Source organism: Geospiza fortis, unplaced genomic scaffold, assembly GCF_000277835.1.
Source record: "Geospiza fortis unplaced genomic scaffold, GeoFor_1.0 scaffold381, whole genome shotgun sequence".
Classification (NCBI taxonomy): Eukaryota; Metazoa; Chordata; class Aves; order Passeriformes; family Thraupidae; genus Geospiza; species Geospiza fortis.
Window position 1 is genome coordinate 2,844,713 of NW_005054348.1, and position 19,216 is coordinate 2,863,928.

A 19,216-nucleotide genomic window follows, 5' to 3' on the forward strand; every position below is an offset into this window, starting at 1 on the left:
CCACCCCAGCCGAGCCAAGTGGAACACACAGTCAGACTTGGCACCTAGAGGTGGAAGAAGCACATGAAACTGGGATAGTATGGGAGAGGGAGGTACATGCCTGGTGCCAAGCATTGCCATCTCATCATCTCTTCTTTGCTTGGCAGGCTGTTTATTTACTACTGTCTGGCAGGAAGCTGTAAGTTTGTGTCAGCTTATTTCTCACTTCAGCATAAACATCGTGAAGTGACCCATCTTCCTTTTAGTGTCTTTTTATATTAAAAAAATGTTTGCTGTTACTCAGGGGAGGTTGATCTTCTAAGGCATTCATGTGGGAAGATCATCAAGTTTCCGGAAATGCTAAGGGGTGTTTGACATTTATTAGTCTTGTGAGCTGTCCTGCTTCCTGGCTGTCAGACAGCTCTTCTTCCTGACCACATCCCCACTGCCTGCACATCTGAGCATTTGCAACCTAGGCAGCTATTCCTAAACTTCTGAGTACTCTCTGAAATCCAGGAGCATTCAGAGAGTCTCTGGAAGATAGACTGCATTTTTTGACCCTTAGACATGACCTGGGAGTCCGTAGTTCCTACTGGCCTCCAGATGTCCCTTCAATGGGATGCATCTCTCATGTGCATCTTGAATAATTTCTTAGGCATTTTATAAGGTGTTGCACAGCCCACATCCAGCATATGCATTGATCCCACACTACCAATGTTTTCTACTTTTCTAAGCTGCTGCTTAGATTGTCATTTTTTACCATATATAAGGTTATTTTAAACTGCTTCATCTAATAGGGCCTATGTAAGATTAAGTGATATGGCTATTTCTTGTTGCTTGTATTGAGCTACAGTTTCTTGCAAACTAAACTGTTTGCAACAGTTGATACTGGAATATGGGTGTGCATCTAGAAACAGAGTAAAAAAAAAATGAAGTATTTTTGGTAGAATTTTGCTGTATTCTGTAGTATTTGTGGTCTGTAGGTTATTGCTGTGGTTCATTGACATTCTGTTCTTGTACACAGGGACTGTATGGCAGATGTAATGGAAAGCTTCTCATGCTCCTGTAGCTCTCTTTTGCTGATAGTGCCTTTCTTGGAGGAATACAGAGTCTGATGTCATCTGTTCTGCAGATGGAGCCCAGCCTGGGGACTGAAGCAGTTACTGCAGCTGTCCACTTAACTGGTTTTATTTCACAGTGCAGAGGGAAACCTTGAGCAAGGCTTTAAAATATTGAAAATAAAACCCAAAAATAGTGGAAAAAATCTGCATCTAAGATCCTGCCTGTATTTTCAAAGTGAAGTAATTCTGCAGACTCTTAACAATTTTTATATCAGTGACATGGACAGGGATCTGCTGTCTTACACTAACACTGCACAGCTGCACTTGGGCCCTTGAGCCAATGGGCTGGAAGGTGCAGAAATATAGGGATAACTGCACTGGGATTTGCCAGACAAAGGACTTCAGTTCTTCTCTTCACAATGTTTCATTCCTGTCACACTTTTTCATTTTGTCACACTTTTAGGATTAATTAAGTGGGCTTCCTGGCACCTTTCCTCTCCATTCGGGAATTGGCACTTTTCTGCTCTGTATATTTGATACTCCATGCTGCTGCTTCCATGAGGCGGAGGCTGCTTTCCTTCAGTGTTGCTGGAGCTTGCTAGTTCTTTGCCTTCATTTTTTTCCCCTCTATCTGGGCTTCCTTCAGTCTGTATAAAAATTGTAAGCCAAAGTGTTTGCTTACGATTAGCAGTGCTAATTTGGAAGAAATTAGCTGAAGAGAGAGAGAGCAATTCCTGATGAATGTGGGCTCTTTGTCTAACCCCTGTGTTACCTGGTACCTCTGTCTCAGTTAAACACCAAGGAGACTCCCACTGCTATCTCACCAATGTAGTGCTAATAGGGCAAGTAGGGAAGAACTGAGGCAGGAGGAAATGCACGTGCATTGAATCCAAGGAGCACAATCAAGCCATAGTCCCTGCTGACTTGCTCCAGCAATAGCAGTCATGTTCAGGATGTAGGACTCGGCTGACTCTTCAAAGCCAATTTAAAATAATTTCCAGAAGTTTTGTAAGGGGATCTTCAAACTGTTCAGCAGCTGGGTGAAACAATGTATCAGTATTCAGAAGAGATTTCATGAGGGCAGCTCATTTATTCTTGAAGTGCTTCTCTGCGAGGAGAGTATTCCTAACCCCTGTCAGTGGCAGGAGATGGCAGGATGCAACACAAGCCAGCCTTGCCTTGGTGACATGTGGTCTACAAAACAGCATTTAAATAAGACCCATTTTAATCAGAAAGCCAGAGGCATACAGAATAAAATCACCTTCTCAAGCAGCTGAAAGCAAACAAGGTTAATGTTGAAAATTAATGTGTTGTTTTCTGGATGGCTTTGCATTGATGTTAGGAGTAATAAATACAGCATCTCTAATGTTTGATTACATGACTTTTACCCTTTTCCTTTCCTTGAATAGCTGTGTAAGAATTGCCAGCTTTGGAAGCCTGAATTATGAAGCAGCTGTGATTGATAATTGACCATTCAACTTTGAGAATGGAGCTTCCTACCATTATAATTAATTTCTGTAGGCATCCACATGGCTGATTACTAGATTAGGCAGTGGCCTGAGGGTGATAATGTGTTACATTCAAATTCAAGGTTCCTTCCTGGTCTTTAGTACAAACATTTAGATAGCTAATAAAAGGATTTGTACAAAGCTCCAAAAATCTAATTGAAAATAATGGTTGGACTTGATGATTTTAAAGATCTTGTCCACATAAACAATTCTATGATTCCGTGATAATAATTAAAACCAAAAAAAAAGTGCCACTCTAATATACTCTGCTTGTGAAATCCCCAAGGCATCAATGTTGGTTTGGAGTTACTTTTTTTTCCCCTTGAGCATAAAATTGAGAGTGTAGAATGGCTTTCAGCCCAAACTATAACTGTGGTTGTCTCTCACTGGAGAGATTTGAACTGTGAATAGAGCTTAATTTCTACATTTTTGGACCAATTGCAGTGAAGGGCTCAAACATTATGCTATAGAGCTATTCAGTACTCAGCTCATAAGTTCCTGGCCTTGGGAATGATATCCAAAATCCTGCTTTAGTTGGGTCTAAAGTAGGCACATGGTTTTCAGGAGCTAGCTGCCTTCCACAGGAAGGCCAGGAGCCACAGATCCACCCCCAGCAGATAGATGCCCAAGGTTTTCTCCTGGAGACTAGCTGTGAGTCCCTCTCAGCCAGAGAGATCACTGCCATTTCCTGGGGGACCCCGTCCCCTGTGCAGTGACATGGACCAGAAGCAAGCACTGCTCAGCTTTGTTTTAGAGGAAAAAAAGTCTGAATTTTGTGAGAAGCTTGAAAGCGTTGGCCACATCAAGAGGGAGCTGCTGTGTGGACCATTGTGCCACACTCTGTGCAGTATATTTACATTTTGAAACAGTTCAGTGCAAGGACAGAAGGACAAACCTGGGCATATATGTTACTTTAAACACGCTCAGTATTGCCAGAAATGGAAAGCAATTGTCAAATTTGGAGTAAATATCTGAATAATAATAATTTCCTTTAAAAATAGGCCTTTTTTGTATAGGACTGTCAGAAGTTATTAGAGCACTGTTAAAAAGACAATTGCAAAAGGAAAGATGGAAAATAGAAGTCCTGTGCAGTATAATTTGTGTAACATGTTCTCTTCTGAACGTAATGTTTGAAAAGATTCTCTTTGGTGATGTGGCCTGGAATGGAAAATTAGGATGCCACTTCTCCCCAGAAATGTGCATTCTTATCACTTCTGCTGATTTTACAGCTAAATTTTTAATATTTTACATGGTTTTTAAAGTGTCAGCTCTTTCAGCCATCTGACTGTGAGAGAAATCAGCCATTTTAATAGTAAGCCTTTTGGGTCGTACAGAAGAGCTTGTGAATGTGATTGGAGTGTGTTTGTTGTTCTTAGAAGCTTGTTTTAGATTACTGAGTAGTTGAATTCAGCTGTGCAGAAAATGATACTTGATCAAGACTTTTCATGCTGTGTATTCACAAAGGGGCTGAAATAGTGCTATATAAATTTGACACTGCTTAATTTTCTCAGATACTGCTGTTTTATATAGGCTTTGTATGCAACATCTTTAAAAATATCTGGAAAGCTTAAAAAATCATTTCCATTGCATAGATTGGTAATAATTCAGTTATTCATTTTTATTAGACCGTGTTTTTTCAGTACTGCTGCTTGCTAGTGAGAGGAAGCTGTGAAAGAACTGAACAGAGAAGACCTGTGGGGGCAGGCAGGGAGCCAAGGTTTAGTCAGGGAAGAGAAGGCTGTTCCTGTGAGCTCCCTCATGTTGTGGTTCTTCTGTTGAATGTGACAGCCAAGGAGCAAGGCCACCTTTGAAAAGGTGGTCAGGAGGAGTTCCAAAGACCTGACTCTGCTCCCAACACATGTAGCCCATGCAGAGTACAGGACTGGCCAGAGAAGGATGGCTCTCAGAGTGGAGGGAGCACAACTCTTCTGGAGACGTGTACATACTCCTGAGCAGCCTGGGAAGGGCAGAGACCGTGGTGGCTGCTTGAGATTTCAGCTAAGCCGTCTTGGAGTTTCCTGGGACAAAGCAAAAGTACTTTCAGAGCCTGAAGGCTTTTTAGTCCTGCTGCATTTCAAAGGGCTGCTGCAGTAAGTGGAAGTGCTGATGCAGGTGACCTTTTACTGAGAAGCATCTTTCATAACAGGGAGTGATAGGCAGCCTAAATATAGAGGTTGCTACTAGCTTCCCTGGTAATTCGCAACCCTTCTGTTCTTCGCTTGTTCTGCTTGCTTTCTTTTTTATCTCCTTTATTCGTAGCTTTGCCCTACCATCATCATTTTAGTTTTCTTTCTTTTTCTCTGATGAGATTCATTAAGATTACCTAGATAGCACTACCCGAAAGTCAGATGAACCTCTGGTTCTATCAAAAGTGCTGCTTTTCATGTGTTGTTTCTAGGTATCTTTGAATTAAAGCATAAGTCAGCTTCTAAACCAAGAGCTACAAATAGTTTCTCATTTGGTAACTTAGCAGCAGAATTGAGTGCTGAACCTAAATGCCCTTCTCATAAATCTAAGACAAGATTTTCATTTACTCACAAAAGCATTTGGGTGACCTCTGAAGTACAATTCAGAAGACCTCACAGATCACAAGCTATCTTGTTTATTTGTTTACTGAGAATGACATTTTAATCGCAAGAAAAATGTGCTGTGAAGACAGTGATATTTCCAATATTTAGAAACAAAGTTACTCCTACCACAGTTACAGATCTTTACGTAAAGGCAGATGTGTCCTTTCATTATCATTCAATGACACTGGAAAAAAGCCTTGTCTAAAATCCACAAAATCTTGCTGCAATTTGACTTCCAATAAAGAAAATCAGGGAATGGAACATGTCACTTTAGAACATAACTGTATTAATGTTGTGTCTTAGAAGACATTATGGAAAAGCATGACTTTTTTCAGTAATGCAAGAGAAAGGAAATAAGAAATATTAGTTCTTGAAATTAGAAAATGGAACCAGAATTTTGATTCCCAAAAATAAGAAGGTCATAATGGAAAAGAGTTATATTCCTCAAGCAGAATCAGATTCAGTATTAAAATGTATTGCTTTCATTTCTCCAATATTATAACTTTGTTATTTAAAAATATAATTCAAAATTAGGCGTGAAAAATTTAAATGTGATTACTTCAACAGACCTGGAGTGTGGAGAAATAATTTCCCAAAGCAGAGTGTAGAAAATACTTTTGTATTTTATCATTATTGCAATGCAGAGTGTAAGTAATTGAGAACAGAGTAATTACTTTGGTTAAAATAGTGCTGCCTTACTAATTGTGTATAAAATAATTATTTTCACAGAAAGAAATCTTGAAATCGGATCTCATTGTCTGCACAGCAGCTGCTGTTCTGTCATTTGCTGTCAGTGCCAGTACAGTGTTTCTGTCACTAAGGGTGTGTATCTATCTTTTTTTTCCTCCCCCTAAGGTATTATGTCTCTTATGCAAAACCACAAGGTGCTTTAACTGGAAAGAATAGATGCTGTGGAAAGAGAAGTTAGTGAAAATGCATTTACTGGTCATGATAACACTGTTATATCTGCAAAGCAGTTAGTTTCTGGATATTTGTATTAATTTCAGTATTACCTATTTGACATCTCTTTCCATAAACAGCTCTTATGATATGGAACCCAGAGGACAGAATGAATAAGCCTGACATTTTGTCTTTTTTCCCCCAATCCTGGAGGAAAAAATTGGCTAACTGTGTGTGCAAAACACATATGTCAAAATCCATATTCACCTAGCGTCAAGAATTTGAAAATAGGAATAAAAATCAATTGCAGAAAAATACAATAACAGAAACTGTTAAAAAATGTTTAAAATATATAAATATATATATATGTATATGTATAAAACAATGTTGTATGTAAATTATAACTAGTTTTCCTTTTTTGTGCTTTGGCCCAGCCATTTCTCAGCATTGTGCTGTTTGCTTTAGCATGGACAGTGGGATTTGTGACACATTACATCCTTCCTCAGCTGCGCAAGCATCACCCCTGGCTGTGGATCTCCCACCCCATACTCAAAAGCAAAGAGCACCAGCAGCGGGAAGTGAGAGGTTTGTAAGAGTCTTTTCTAAACAGTGGATGCAATGACTTCCAGCTTGCCTTGCTTTGAAGAACAAAAAAATAAAAAAATCCAGAAGTAACAGAGCTGGGAGAATAAATTATCCTTTTACTTTTGAGTAGCACAGATATCTGATCATTTTAATTTTATCACTGCGCCGCCAGCAGATCTGTGAACCTGTAGGAATTGTCTTCTCAGGCCACTGCCCAGATGGGCTGAGACCAGGCAGACATGTCTGGAGATTGTCTAGTCTGATGGCCCTGCTCAGACCAGGGTCAACTAGAGCAGGTTGCTCAGGGCTGTGTCAAGTTTTTAATATTTTCAAGTGTAGAGACTCTTAAAACATTCTGGACATAGCATTCAGTCATCCTTACAGTAAGAAAGGTTGCTTTAAACTGTGGTGTTTGGGTGGATTTTAGTGGGTTGGGTTTTTTTTGCTTTTTTTCCCGCTTTTTTTTTTTTTTTTTTTTTTTTTGTTTTGTTTTTTTTTGTGGTTTTTGGTGGTTTATTTGTTTGGTACTACTTTTTTCTAGAAATGGATTTTCAGTTTGTGCCCATTTCTTTTGTCCTGTCTCTGGCCACTACTGAGAACAGAATGGCTCCATCAACTTTACTTTCCCCCATCAGGTATTATTACCCCAAAAATGCTGCCAATCAGGCATTCATAAGATGCCCCCCAAGGCTTTTTCTTCTCAAAGTTAAGCAATCCCAGCTCTCTGTTTCTCCTCATATGGTGAATGTTCCTGTCCCTTAATCATTTCACAGCCTCTATGTGATCTTTCATGAGCCACTGTCTGATTTGCCTTTTGTTTTACATTCCAGCACTGTTACTTGCTGTGTTGCTTGACCTGGTATAGTTCATGCCTAATACATTGGCATTCTACATAATTTAAAACCTTAGAAGATTGATGAAATTGAGGTAGATTTTTTTCTACTTTCTGACATATCAGCAAATGTAGTGCAATTTAAGTGTTCTAATTTCAATTGTAGCACTTCTAGAGAAACATTACGATTGAAAAGAACTTAAATTTTCTTTAAGATTTGTTCTTGCTGATGTCTGCTGGCTTCAGTGGGTAGTGCCTTGATGCATGTGAATATAAGTCAATATTTTAGTATGTGGAGATCTGATTTCCTGCTCTGATAGAGTTATTTCTGAAGCAGGCAGTGTGCTTTGAGAAGTAAAGCTTCCCCCCTCCATCCCAGCTCTCTTTTTGCCTTTGCTACCAGCCAAAAGCTTGCTTGTCATTTCTTGATGGATCCCACGCCTTAATAATTCTCAGTATATGTTTCTGAAGTGTTTGAAGGCAGCATTTGCAGAACAGTCTGTTGAGGGACTTCAGTCTGTCTTCAACTAGACCACAGAAGAGTTTAGATCACTCTCTGGCAAACCATACATTAAGGATTTAAATCTTTTTTATTTTAAAAAAATTATGTTTTTCAAAACAATGACTTTCCAAACAAGGATTGGGTATGAAAAAAGTACCCAAGAGATTTGACTGAAGCTTACCTTTTAACTTTTACTGCAATATGCCAAGGAAGGTATAATAGAAATATAAATAATATTAACCACCATGCCGAGCTGAAAAGAATATCCAGGACTTCCTGTCCCTGACAACCAGTAATTCTGATAAATACCCAACTTGCACTGATTGTTTCAGCACTTAATCATAAAAGACCACTGTAGGATTTCTGATTAAGTCTGTCTTCATTTGTCAAAAACCATTGTTTTCCTAAGTGCAGTGACTCAGCATTTGAAAAGGTTGAAGGTAGAGACCTGCTACACTGATTTCCACAGACAGGTTTCCTTCTGTTTTGAGATCCAGCTGCATTTCTCATGCTGCCTGCTGTGGGGACAGGCTTTTTTTGCTTCTTTTGCAGTCCTCATTTATATATGGCACATTCCTGTACTTTGGGCTCTCAGTATTATTGCAATGTTGCTGGTGTTCTGTGTTAGAAAACAAGAGTAAAAAAAGAGAAATTTTATATATATATATATATTTCAGTCCCTTAGGCTACTGCAGAGGTTTTTTATCATGTCTGAGATGAGACAGACTGTGGAAAAGGTAATCCCTTTGATAGATATGTCTGACGGGCTGTCTTCTTTCTTTTGTCCTGTAATAAAAATGTAGGAACTAAACTTTAAAATGTTCGCTCTTTGTATAGAAAGAGAGACTTGTAAAAAGGACAGTAGTACCCCATAGTTGTCACATGCAGACGATGAAAGGACGAGTACACAAAATGTCTGTGAGTTTTTACTACATAGATTTTAATTCTAATTTTTTTTGTTTATAAGAGGAGTGCTATTGAAAGACAAATGACTGCTTGCAATTAGACAAACAACTGGCAGTGACAATTCCACAAGTTTATTCCTGGCTTTGTTGCACAGACTTTGGATGAGCTTCTCAGCCTTTAAGGTGTTCCACAGAATAGCAACTACCAGACCAATTCTTGTGCGGCCCCTGTGAGATACCTCAGTTATTACTTGTCATTGTCTTGGCTGACTGCAGGATGAAAGGCTTTAGGTCAAGATGTATGAGCTTATGGTGTATAGATGTGTAGAAATTAGTGATATGCAGGAATAAATGAGAAAGAAACCCTGATATACTAGGCTATTTTTTCTTCTTCTTCCTCCCCACTACTGCTTTTATACCCCACAGGTTTGTGCCATTTTCAAATCCATGTCTTTCCCTGGGGCCCCTTCTGAGTGTGAGCTCTTTTTTCTGTCTCCATTGTCTGAACAGTCCTCTCTCTGCTCCTGCACCTACCTTCTGTTTGGTTTGTGTGATATGCTTATCTCTTTAGTGAAGCCTGAGTTCTTACACAGAGCTCAGCTTTGGACGTGGCTGAAGTTCTGGAGCTTAGGAGGAGGAGACAGGAATGGGGAAGAACAGCTAGGTTCCAAAATGGACATTTTGCTGTGTATATGAACTTTTAGGAGGTGGCCTTCAGGTAGTGAAGAGGAAATATTTTTATGTTATAGCAAGAAACAGAAGTTGTTTGTATTTTCTGAAGGGGGATTTTTGCAAGAGCATTGTCTTAGCTTAAGGTACCAGCAAAGCATGACTTCAACCTAATTTAGAAGGATTGGGTTTAGATCTTTCTCTTAGTCTATGCAATATACAACTGTGCCTGTAGAACATAGAAATCCATTGATTCAACATGTCTTCTTTGGCTGTCATTGAAAATGCGTGTATGGAAGAGGGGGTCTCTACATAGAATTGTTTTCATTTTGCAGGGATGATTATTGGAGATTCAGTAGCTGGCATTTCTATTTCTGAGTTAATGCCAAATTCTGCCTTTTTGTGTTCACTGTTTTTCCAATAACCTTGTCTGGCTGAGCTTTGAGGAAAAAGGCATTGTTTTTTGTCTGTGCACAAGGGTTTCTGCACTCAGTTCACCTAAGCTCTCATAGCAGCTGATTTGCATGGAGCATTCAGTTCCTGTTTAATATCCATATTAAGCACTCTGATATTGTTAGAAAAGTCTACTGAAAAAAAAAAGCTGTTCCTTAGAGAGGAATGATGTGAGATGTGATCCTGGCAAATACTTCTTATAGTGTCTGTTTAAGTGTTTTGGGAAACGTCTATGACAGTTTCTAACTTCAGTCTTTAGATCTCAAGGGGTGTTTCATTTATCAGTGAGGTCAATGATAATTTACATTCTAAGGAACAGTGTTTTGCTACTGTAAGATGGGGAAGTAGAGGCACAGAGTTCAAATGACGTTTCCTAGGTGATTCAGCAGGTCAGTGCCAGAGCTGGAGAGGCCCTCTCTGGGGTCATTACATCCGCTGAGAGTACTATGTAATATACTGACTAAATAATTGGATGATGTAAAAACTACCATCTAGCATGTACTATCTTTTATTGTTTCTGAACGTGTCTCAGGAGTGCAATTATAAGCAGCAAAACAGATACTTTCTAAACTCAGAGAACAAAATTATTTCTCTATTGACAAAGAATTATGAATTCCATTGTTTCATAAATAACTTGATTGACTATATTTATTAATGTGAGCTAACTCGTGTCTTCTATGGTACTCTAGTGCAAAAAATGCTGATGATTTGATGACACAATCTGTTATCTGAATTTCCATTTCAGATGCTGCTCATTTGATGTGGTTTGAAAGGCTTTATGTGTGGCTACAGTGCTTTGAGAAATACATTTTATATCCAGCCATAATACTGAATGCACTCACCATTGATGCTTTCTCAATTAGTAAATACAAGAAGCTTGGTACACAGTAAGTAGATTATAACTCAAGGCATGTGATTAGTAGAGTATTTGGTTTTAGGCTGAAGACTGAGAAATGGAATTTGTTTTTAAATAAGCCTGTAATCTTGTCACAGTTTGCTTTCATGCATTTGAGTTCAAAATAAAATAATCATTGGCTTTGCTGCAAGAAAAATGCAAAACTACCTTAGCACACTAAAATGTGTCTCCAGTGAGAGAGAGTGAAATTAAAAGATTAAAGAGCTATATATAGATATATATGGAAGGTCTAAATGTCAATTAAAAGCAAGACACACCATATCAGGCTGCAGGTGTTTGATGGGCATAAGCTCAGTGGGGTAACTAGAATTAATCAGATGAAAATGAGAAATCTAGGCTGGATATCAGGAAACATTTCCTAACTGAGGATTTTTAACACTATGCTGTAGTCTCCCAAAGGAGTTATCAGAAGCTTCACCACACAAGTCTTTTAAGGCTGAATGAAATATTAAACAGTGTAGAAAGGTGGGTAGTCCTGCATTAAAAGTGGTTTGAAAAAGGTGGGGGTACAGGTTTTGACAAAGTCTGATGTCTTAGATATTAAGCAGAACCGGTGGTGCTGATCCATGGTCTCACAGTATGATCCTTGCAGACAGCCTTTTATGGTAAGTATTTTAGTCAGTGACTTGCCTACTGCAGATATTCAGCAGGCTTGGTGACTGCAGTATCCCCAGTGAGCAGAGTTTCTGCAGTCTTTTTATCAGAATGACAGTGATGCAGATGATAAAACAAAGACACAGCCTTGGAATGTTCCAGTAGCAAGAAAAACTGCTGGGAGGTGGGGGAGAGTTCCTCAATATCCATAATAAAGCAGATTCTTAATTTCAAATATTAGATAAAAGAACTTTGATACAAAAATTGCATGCTGATTTAATTATTTCTCTCTCTTGAGGAGCAACACAGCATTAGGAACTACACAACTATAAGGAAAAGGTAGCCCCTGCTTTTAGGCAGCCCTTTTAGTTTGAAATGTGGACTAGGGCATTAGTCAAAATTTCTGCATATTTCTCCCAGGCAACTACTTTTGCAGAGAGACTCTCACCAGTCACTCATTGATAACCCCTGTAGTCCCCCACTGACCTCTTTTCCCCCAGGCACTTGGAAGGTGCTACAGCCAAGGTGCTTCAGGAATTCTGGTGTATTGTCCAGGGTGACACTGAATCCACACTTATCCCTCTATTTAGTTCTGCAAGGCTGGGAGAATGAAAAGCAGTCAGAATGCCATTTGTTACTAGCTAGCAGACGTGACTGAATACATGCACGGAGCAAATATGTAGGGTTAGGAAGGTGCTATTTTTACATAGTCATTCCTCCAAGCTAGATTGCACTTTAAAGTATCACCTCCCTCAAGAGTTCAGAAGAAATGAGTCAGACCCCCAGAAGTCTTGAGATTAAAGAAAGTAATTACATTTGTCTGCCTCTGATTGTTTGGCCTGTGGGGGAATACCAAAGCAGTCCTTCCTTCCCCATCCCCCTTGTGTCTGTGTGATCACCTGTGTGAAACTTGCTCTCTCCTTTTCCTTGTAACTCTGCTCTATCCATGAAACTCCCAGTATGCCTTTTTCTCTGGCTCTTTAGTACGTTCTCCCTACAGCTGCCATCCAAATGCCACACACAAAGCATTCAGCTTCAGATCCCACCTCTTTCTGAACTCTGTAAACCCATGAGGCATCCTGGATTCTCCTTGCTACTTCCAGATACGGTGTTAATGAGGGTTTTAATGCATAAATACCTCTTTTCTGTTGCTGGAACATTCCTTACTTATTGACCACCCAAGGATCAGACCGCATGATGCTGTAGGGAAGGGAAGACACCCTCCCACTCTGTGTCTGAAAGTGTCTGAGGTGGTACATTTTGTGGGATTTGATGTCGGAGTTTTCCTCAAATTAAATTTGTCTTTTAAAGAAGCTTCACCTTGCTTTGTGATTTAAAGGACTGCAGCAGTTTGTTTCTTGAGGAGGCAGAACAGCTCCTTTATAGTCAGGAGTTTGCTTGAGCTTTGCAGACCCTGGTGTGCTGGTTATTAATAGGACCCATGCTGACAGTGTCTGCCCCTGTTACCTGCCAAAGAGGCACTGGAAATCACCCCTCCGCTCATGTTCCCTTACATCTTTTCCCAGGAGTTAAGACCCCAGGAAAAGCACCTGGTGTGGAAGTATTTTTAAAGAAGAAGGAATACTGAGCAAACTATTTCCTGTTACCTCTGAATGCATTATTTTGTAAAGTATCATTTTTTGGTGAAAGTTTCATCATGGTAACAGGCACATTGACTAAAAAGTCTTCCTTTTGCTCTCTAATCTATAAGTTTCCATGTGAAAATTTCTCCATGATGCAAGAATTTTCTTCTTTTTGATAAATGAAATGCACAACTAGTTCATATAGGTTACGCTGGGATGGCTTCTGTTGGCTTCAGAATCTATTTAGCTTAGTCATTAGGTTTTCTATAATTCAGAAATGTGAGGCAAATTGAAAAGAACAGCCTTGACAAGGTGGAAAATAAGGTCAGCTTGGTGTTTCATTCCAGCAGTAATGCCCCGCTGATCCTTTAGAAGGACCAGCACTCAAAATAAAGTTGCATCTGCATTACGGGAGATACACAAAAATGAATAAATGCCACATGAAATAAAATCAACCTGGAAAATAGGAATCTTGCTAGGATGGTGAAAACCTGTTGAGAGCTTTATAGCCTGCCAAATGTCAGTCATGGCAGCAGGTATTCTGGTTAGCAGCAGGAAGAATGAGAACCTTCCATGCATCTTGCAAATACCTGGCCTACTTTCTCACTCATTATACATTGAAATCCCCACATTTTGGAAGACATAGGTGCGACACAAGTTCTTTTGATCTGATGAACTACTATGTAGAATAGTCAACTTTCTGATCAAGAACTGTGGTAAGAATTTCAAACACTTCACATCTATGTGTAATTCTATCCAGAATTTTGGCAGCACATAATGAAATTACAAGTAAAATTATAAATTCTGTCATCACATGAAATTTCTTGTAATAATAAAAAAAAAAAGAGTTCAAGGGTTTTTTTTTTCCAAATTACAGTAATGTATTAATGAAAGTGCCAAGGTATTTCCTGGACTGAAATTTTACTTTAAGAGGGATATAAAAATGTCTGGTCTAGATTTTTGGGTTTTAGTAGTCATTACTACTTTTTTTAGTACAGAGTTTGTTCTTTTTTACAACTTACAAATGTGTCATAATGATAAGGGAAAAATACAAAATTTCACATAAGTAAAATAAATGGGATGATTCCTGATATTACTTCTATATTCTTTTAATAAAAAGGATATGTAGATTTCGATATGCATAGCAATCTAAAATACATCTGGTACAGATATTTCTATTTAAGAGCTTCTTAATGCCTTATGACTTGATTAGGTTTTTCTCTCTGCTTTTCTTACAGCTGTGACATTATCCTGATAACAGTTGCTGGGATGAAACTCCTCCGCTCCTCATTCTGTAATCCTATTAATCAGTTTGTTACTTTGAGCTTTACTGTGATCTTCTTCCGATTTGACTACAGAGACATTTCGGAAAATTTCTTGCTGGATTTCTTCATGATGTCCATTGTGTTTCATAAGGCAAGTTTCAAGAGCTCCTATAATTTCTTTGGAAAAAAAATATATTTTCATTTTCACCTGGCTGATCAATATGTGTTAGGACTTTTTAGAAGTAATGAATGCATACATAGACTCAAATTATTGGTATTATAGGGAAAAAGATCTGTTAAATTGGAAAAAAGGCTTTGATTAAGTGTTTTTTCTGGCTTTGTGCAATGTTTTTCATCTACTTTTTGTTCACGTGCTGCTGTATAAAGTTCAGAATTGTTGTTTTCAAGAGGAGAATCCTCAATGAGTTTGAAAGAGCCTCTTGGGTCATTAGTGCAGGACTGCCCTCCAGATCAATCTCCTGGTGTTTTTATCTTGGTTTCCTTTGAATGCCTCTAGTGGTTGACTCAACAACTTCCTTTGGGAAATTATTCTGTTATCTAATCACCCTCACGATAATAAATGTTTTCCTAAAGTCAGCCTTAACATTTTTCTTTTCCTATTTTCAGTCTGTTATCCTTGTGATGCTGCCCTTAACCTTAACCTCAGTGCTCCTTCCTCTCTATTACATTGTTAACTCTTGAAGTGTGCTCCAGTTGAGTTCATTTAAAAACTACCAAACCCTTTCTGCATCAGTCAGGTCAGACCCTGTCTTTATTTGAATCTAAGCTGTTTCACTGAAAGAATTAGGCTTAACTGATACCTTGAGAAAACATGGCAAAGTACTGAAGATTTGAAAGTATTCGTCCGGGGGTAATTCTAGTGAAGTGTTTGGTTTTGTTGTTCTTTGTTTTATTTGGGGTTTTTTGCTCAGGCTTCTTTGCTTGGTTTCTTTTTCTAAAATATTTCTGCTATATGTGTGAGTATGACCCAGCTAGTATCCCTTAGTTGGTGAGAGAAGAGAGACATGGTTCCATATTGGTTGCTGCATGTGCTGTGGAGATATTTAGCCCTTCTACACAAGTAGCACCAGCTCATACTGCTGTCTATGCCCACCTGGAAGTTTCAGGCTTCTTATGGAAAGGTCCAGGTAATTGATGTTATGTTGGGAGTTCCAACATGCTTTTCCTGGTTTATTCTGTGCTGCTGTAAGGGAAGATGAGAAAGGAGGTGTCACAACTTGGTGAGGTAACTTGAGCTCACACTTTTTGCTGAGCTCTTAGACCACACTCCAGCAGAAGCTTCACCTGCTTCAAGCCTTCACCTTCAGAACTCTTCTGCTTTCTCTCTGCTGGGGTGAGAAAGTAAGGGCTGGGGAGGAAGGGCAAAAGAGGAGGAGTAGAAGAGATGAGACAAAACTCTGCTTTAACAAGATCCCCCTCCACCATACTCTGATCTTAAAACAGGACTAGAGTAATTTTTTAAGCTTCTTAGCTTAGAGTGAAAGATAACCAGCAAAAGCAATGCAGAGTTTGCTCTTATTATGCCACTTTTCAGTATTTGTTTCATTACCATGTTCCCTAGAGAAAGGGGTAGATTTTTGTCTCCAGAGAAGTTTATCACTGCTAAGTCCCATGTCTGAATGATGACTTTCTTAGTCCTAAAGCTCATTCTCTAAGAATCTCTTTACAGGATCAAAAAATTAGCATGCCAGAATTGAAAGTTCCACTATTTGTTAATTCTTTTGGAAATGTTGGCCTTATGAGCATATCAGAAAATAATGCTGTGAATTATTGCATGCTTTTGTAAGAAAGAGATATAAAGTCTTTTCAGTAGGATTTTTGCAGAGTTACTTGGGTAGATTGAAGCTACTGTTTACCATAGAAAGACTAGTGTTAGCAATGAGAATGAGATAATGAAGGATGCTTATTAAATAAAGCAGAGATGTTTGCTAGAGTAACTACTGCTCTACTAGACTGAAGGCTGTACTGCAGACATGTTTTGAAAATGTGGTTTTAGCATTGATCTTCCATCTTCATATCTAACAATATCTGAAATTTTGCAGGTCATTAGTTCAGCAAGTGGAATTGTCCTTGTTCCATTTAGAAGTTCTAAGTCAAACGGTTGAATTATTTATATTACAAAAGCACATGCACAGTTTCACAATGATCATTAGATCCAATATGAAAAATAGCATTGCAGTTGATAGCAATTAAATTCCTTTTAATTTCAAATCATAAAGGGCATAACTTTTCTTTACCCTAATTAAGATTTGAGCTTTAATTAGCTCAGCATTGTGGAATTTCAGTAAAGGATATGATCACTTGAGGATAAAGATGATGTTTATTTCATACTATAGCCTCTAAGCAAGCTGCATCCACCTTTGTTCCTAAAAGCTTTATGGGTCTTCACAGATTCTGTCTGTATTTCAGTCATTTTTATGTTTGCATTTATTTTTTAAAATACCTACAAAATCTGAAATACTGTCTATTACTGTCACCTTTAGCTATGCAGCGTTTATTACACAGCCATCGCTGATTTCATTTCTCTTTGCACGTTGAAAATGTCAGTTTGCCACTCTCTTAATTAGGGAATACTAGAAGCACTGTCTTAGTCATAGTGATGGCAGTTTTTAAGCCAGCTTACCCCACAAAAAGCTTTGCATGCTTTCAAAACATGGTGATAATATTTTTTTCTTCTACTAGGCACTGGGGAAGAAAGAATCTAAATTCAACAGACATTCACAACTGCACTAGTCACTCTTGATGCAGATTATATGGAATAAAACTTTACTAATGAGGTTTGGTAGAGTATTTCTAAATAGATCACTGATTGTGCTTCCCTTGTTTTCCCCATTGTGCTGTTAATTTAATGTAATTTAGTCAAATCAGAAACTCCAAATGAGCATACTGCTCCCTGAGCAAGCTGGGACACGGAAGTCCGAATTGCTGCTCACAGATTTTCATCTCTCCTAGCCAAAACACCCACACTGAGGTAACAGAGAACAAGAGAGCCTGCTCAGTTCTATTCCTGAGAATTTTATTTTATGTTTTATCTTTTTAACATCATAAGACTTACTAATGTGACACAGTTAATTCAATTCTTTCAAAAAATGATTAGCTGTTTACATTTTGACAATTCAGAGAATGTGAAAACACTAAATGTTGATTTAGGCATATGCAGAGTGTGCTATTTTGTATTTCAAATTGCCTTGGGAAGGCAGCAAGATAAACATTTAGGAAATATTTTCTTACTTGTTTTTGAGAATGATTGCAGCTTTTAATTCAAGTGAAACAGGACTTCTTCATCTTTCTTAAACTAAGACTTTCCATGTGTCCTTGACTACAACCTGGGAATCTTCTGTCCAAAACTCCTGTTGTCTATAATCTTCAAATCAGAGCTGAATGGCCTTTTCAAAGTTTGTGGTTGCTCATTCAACATGTGTGGGTGTAATGCTCTGATGTATATTCTGCAGGAAGTCAAACCAGATAATCGAGACAGTCTTGGTCTACATGACTCCATGTAAACTTTTCAAATGAGCCAGTTGTTCTCCCTGGATGTTTTAGGACTAAGATAATGTCAGTGCAAAGGTTGATAAGAATGTTCATATTAAGTGAAAATGGAAACCCACAAAAAACGGAGAATATATTCTTCATAGGCATAGCAAAGATGGAATATATAATGGGACTTAGGAGATTTCTTCCTAGACTTTTAACACTAGGGAAAATTCTGAGACTCTTTCTTATAATAGAGTAAAAAAAAAAGTGGAAATATTAGATGGTTTGAATAGTTTATGTGGAACTGATGAAAAGATAGACCTTTCTTCCATTCTTTTGCTGTCTACTGACATAATACTTAACTGAGGAAAAGCTCTAACATATGCAAAAGCTATCAGAGGAAGACCATATGGATGGTTAAGTGATATTATAGCTCATCCAGTCAATTTTTCTTCAGTGTGATAAAAACAAGCGAACAAAAAGTAAAACAGTAATGTACCCAGCCCTGCCTTCCGTGGCAGATGTGTGAGATGCTTTTGAAGGGTGTCTGGACTACCAGTTCAAGGATGAACTGGTATTTAAGTGTGAAGTAGAAGTGAATGCAAATCATTCAAACAGCAGGGATATCAGTTTGGAATTGGCTGAATGTTAACAAGGATGCTCAGGGCAGGACTTGTCCCCAACTCTTTTGCTGTGCTCTGTTAAAAATGCAGTTTTCAGTTTCATCCAGTGCCACAGGCATCCTCTAAATTTTGCTGGTGGAAAGGAGTCATAGTATCTCCCTGAACTGCTTTTGGAACCTCAAGCAGAGCTGATGTTGAGCTGAAGGAGCAAAGACAGCAAAAACCTCTGTACTGTGCTGTGGATGCTCCTGGCTGTAGTGTGCTCTCGGCTACTACAAAAGCCTAGCGGGAGGTTCTTGCCAGTCCCTTCACTCCTGGGAGCACACTGCTAAACTGAATCTTACCAGCAACCTTTTCATCTCTACAGCACAACAGAGAAATTATACTTGTACTTTGGAATATGGATTTTTGACAAATCTGTGCAGCTTCCTTTTTAAGCCTTAAAGTGTGAACCACTCCTAGCTTACACACTCATCTACCACACAGATCTGAATGGGAATGATAAGCCCAAGTGCCATTAACCTTTAAATGTATAGGGCTACAACTTCTTAGCTCTTTCACTGACTTATATGTTACTGTCAGGTAGTTTAATGGCCTCCTAATTTGTGTGTGTGTATGAACTAATTAGCAATACAAAAATATGAAATCACCTTATATTTTCTTATCATCAAGTCTTCTGAGGGTTCTGAATTTGTCTTCATGCATAAGGCAAAATAATCAAAGAAGCAGAGCTTGTTAAATTTGCCTTCATTAACACTGAATTTATTTGCCTAAGT

The 19,216-nt window shown here is 38.5% G+C and overlaps 1 protein-coding gene across 1 annotated transcript in view; it reads left to right on the top strand.

The window, feature by feature from the left end:
- Nucleotides 1-19,216, top strand: part of PCNX2 (pecanex 2) — a 146,648-nt gene that overhangs the window by 60,503 nt on the left and 66,929 nt on the right. The window contains exons 18-21 of the mRNA XM_031058762.1: nt 5,848-5,940; nt 6,453-6,603; nt 10,710-10,851; nt 14,296-14,473. Coding sequence (XP_030914622.1) covers nt 5,848-5,940; nt 6,453-6,603; nt 10,710-10,851; nt 14,296-14,473 — 564 coding nt within the window. The remainder of the gene's footprint in view (nt 1-5,847; nt 5,941-6,452; nt 6,604-10,709; nt 10,852-14,295; nt 14,474-19,216) is intronic.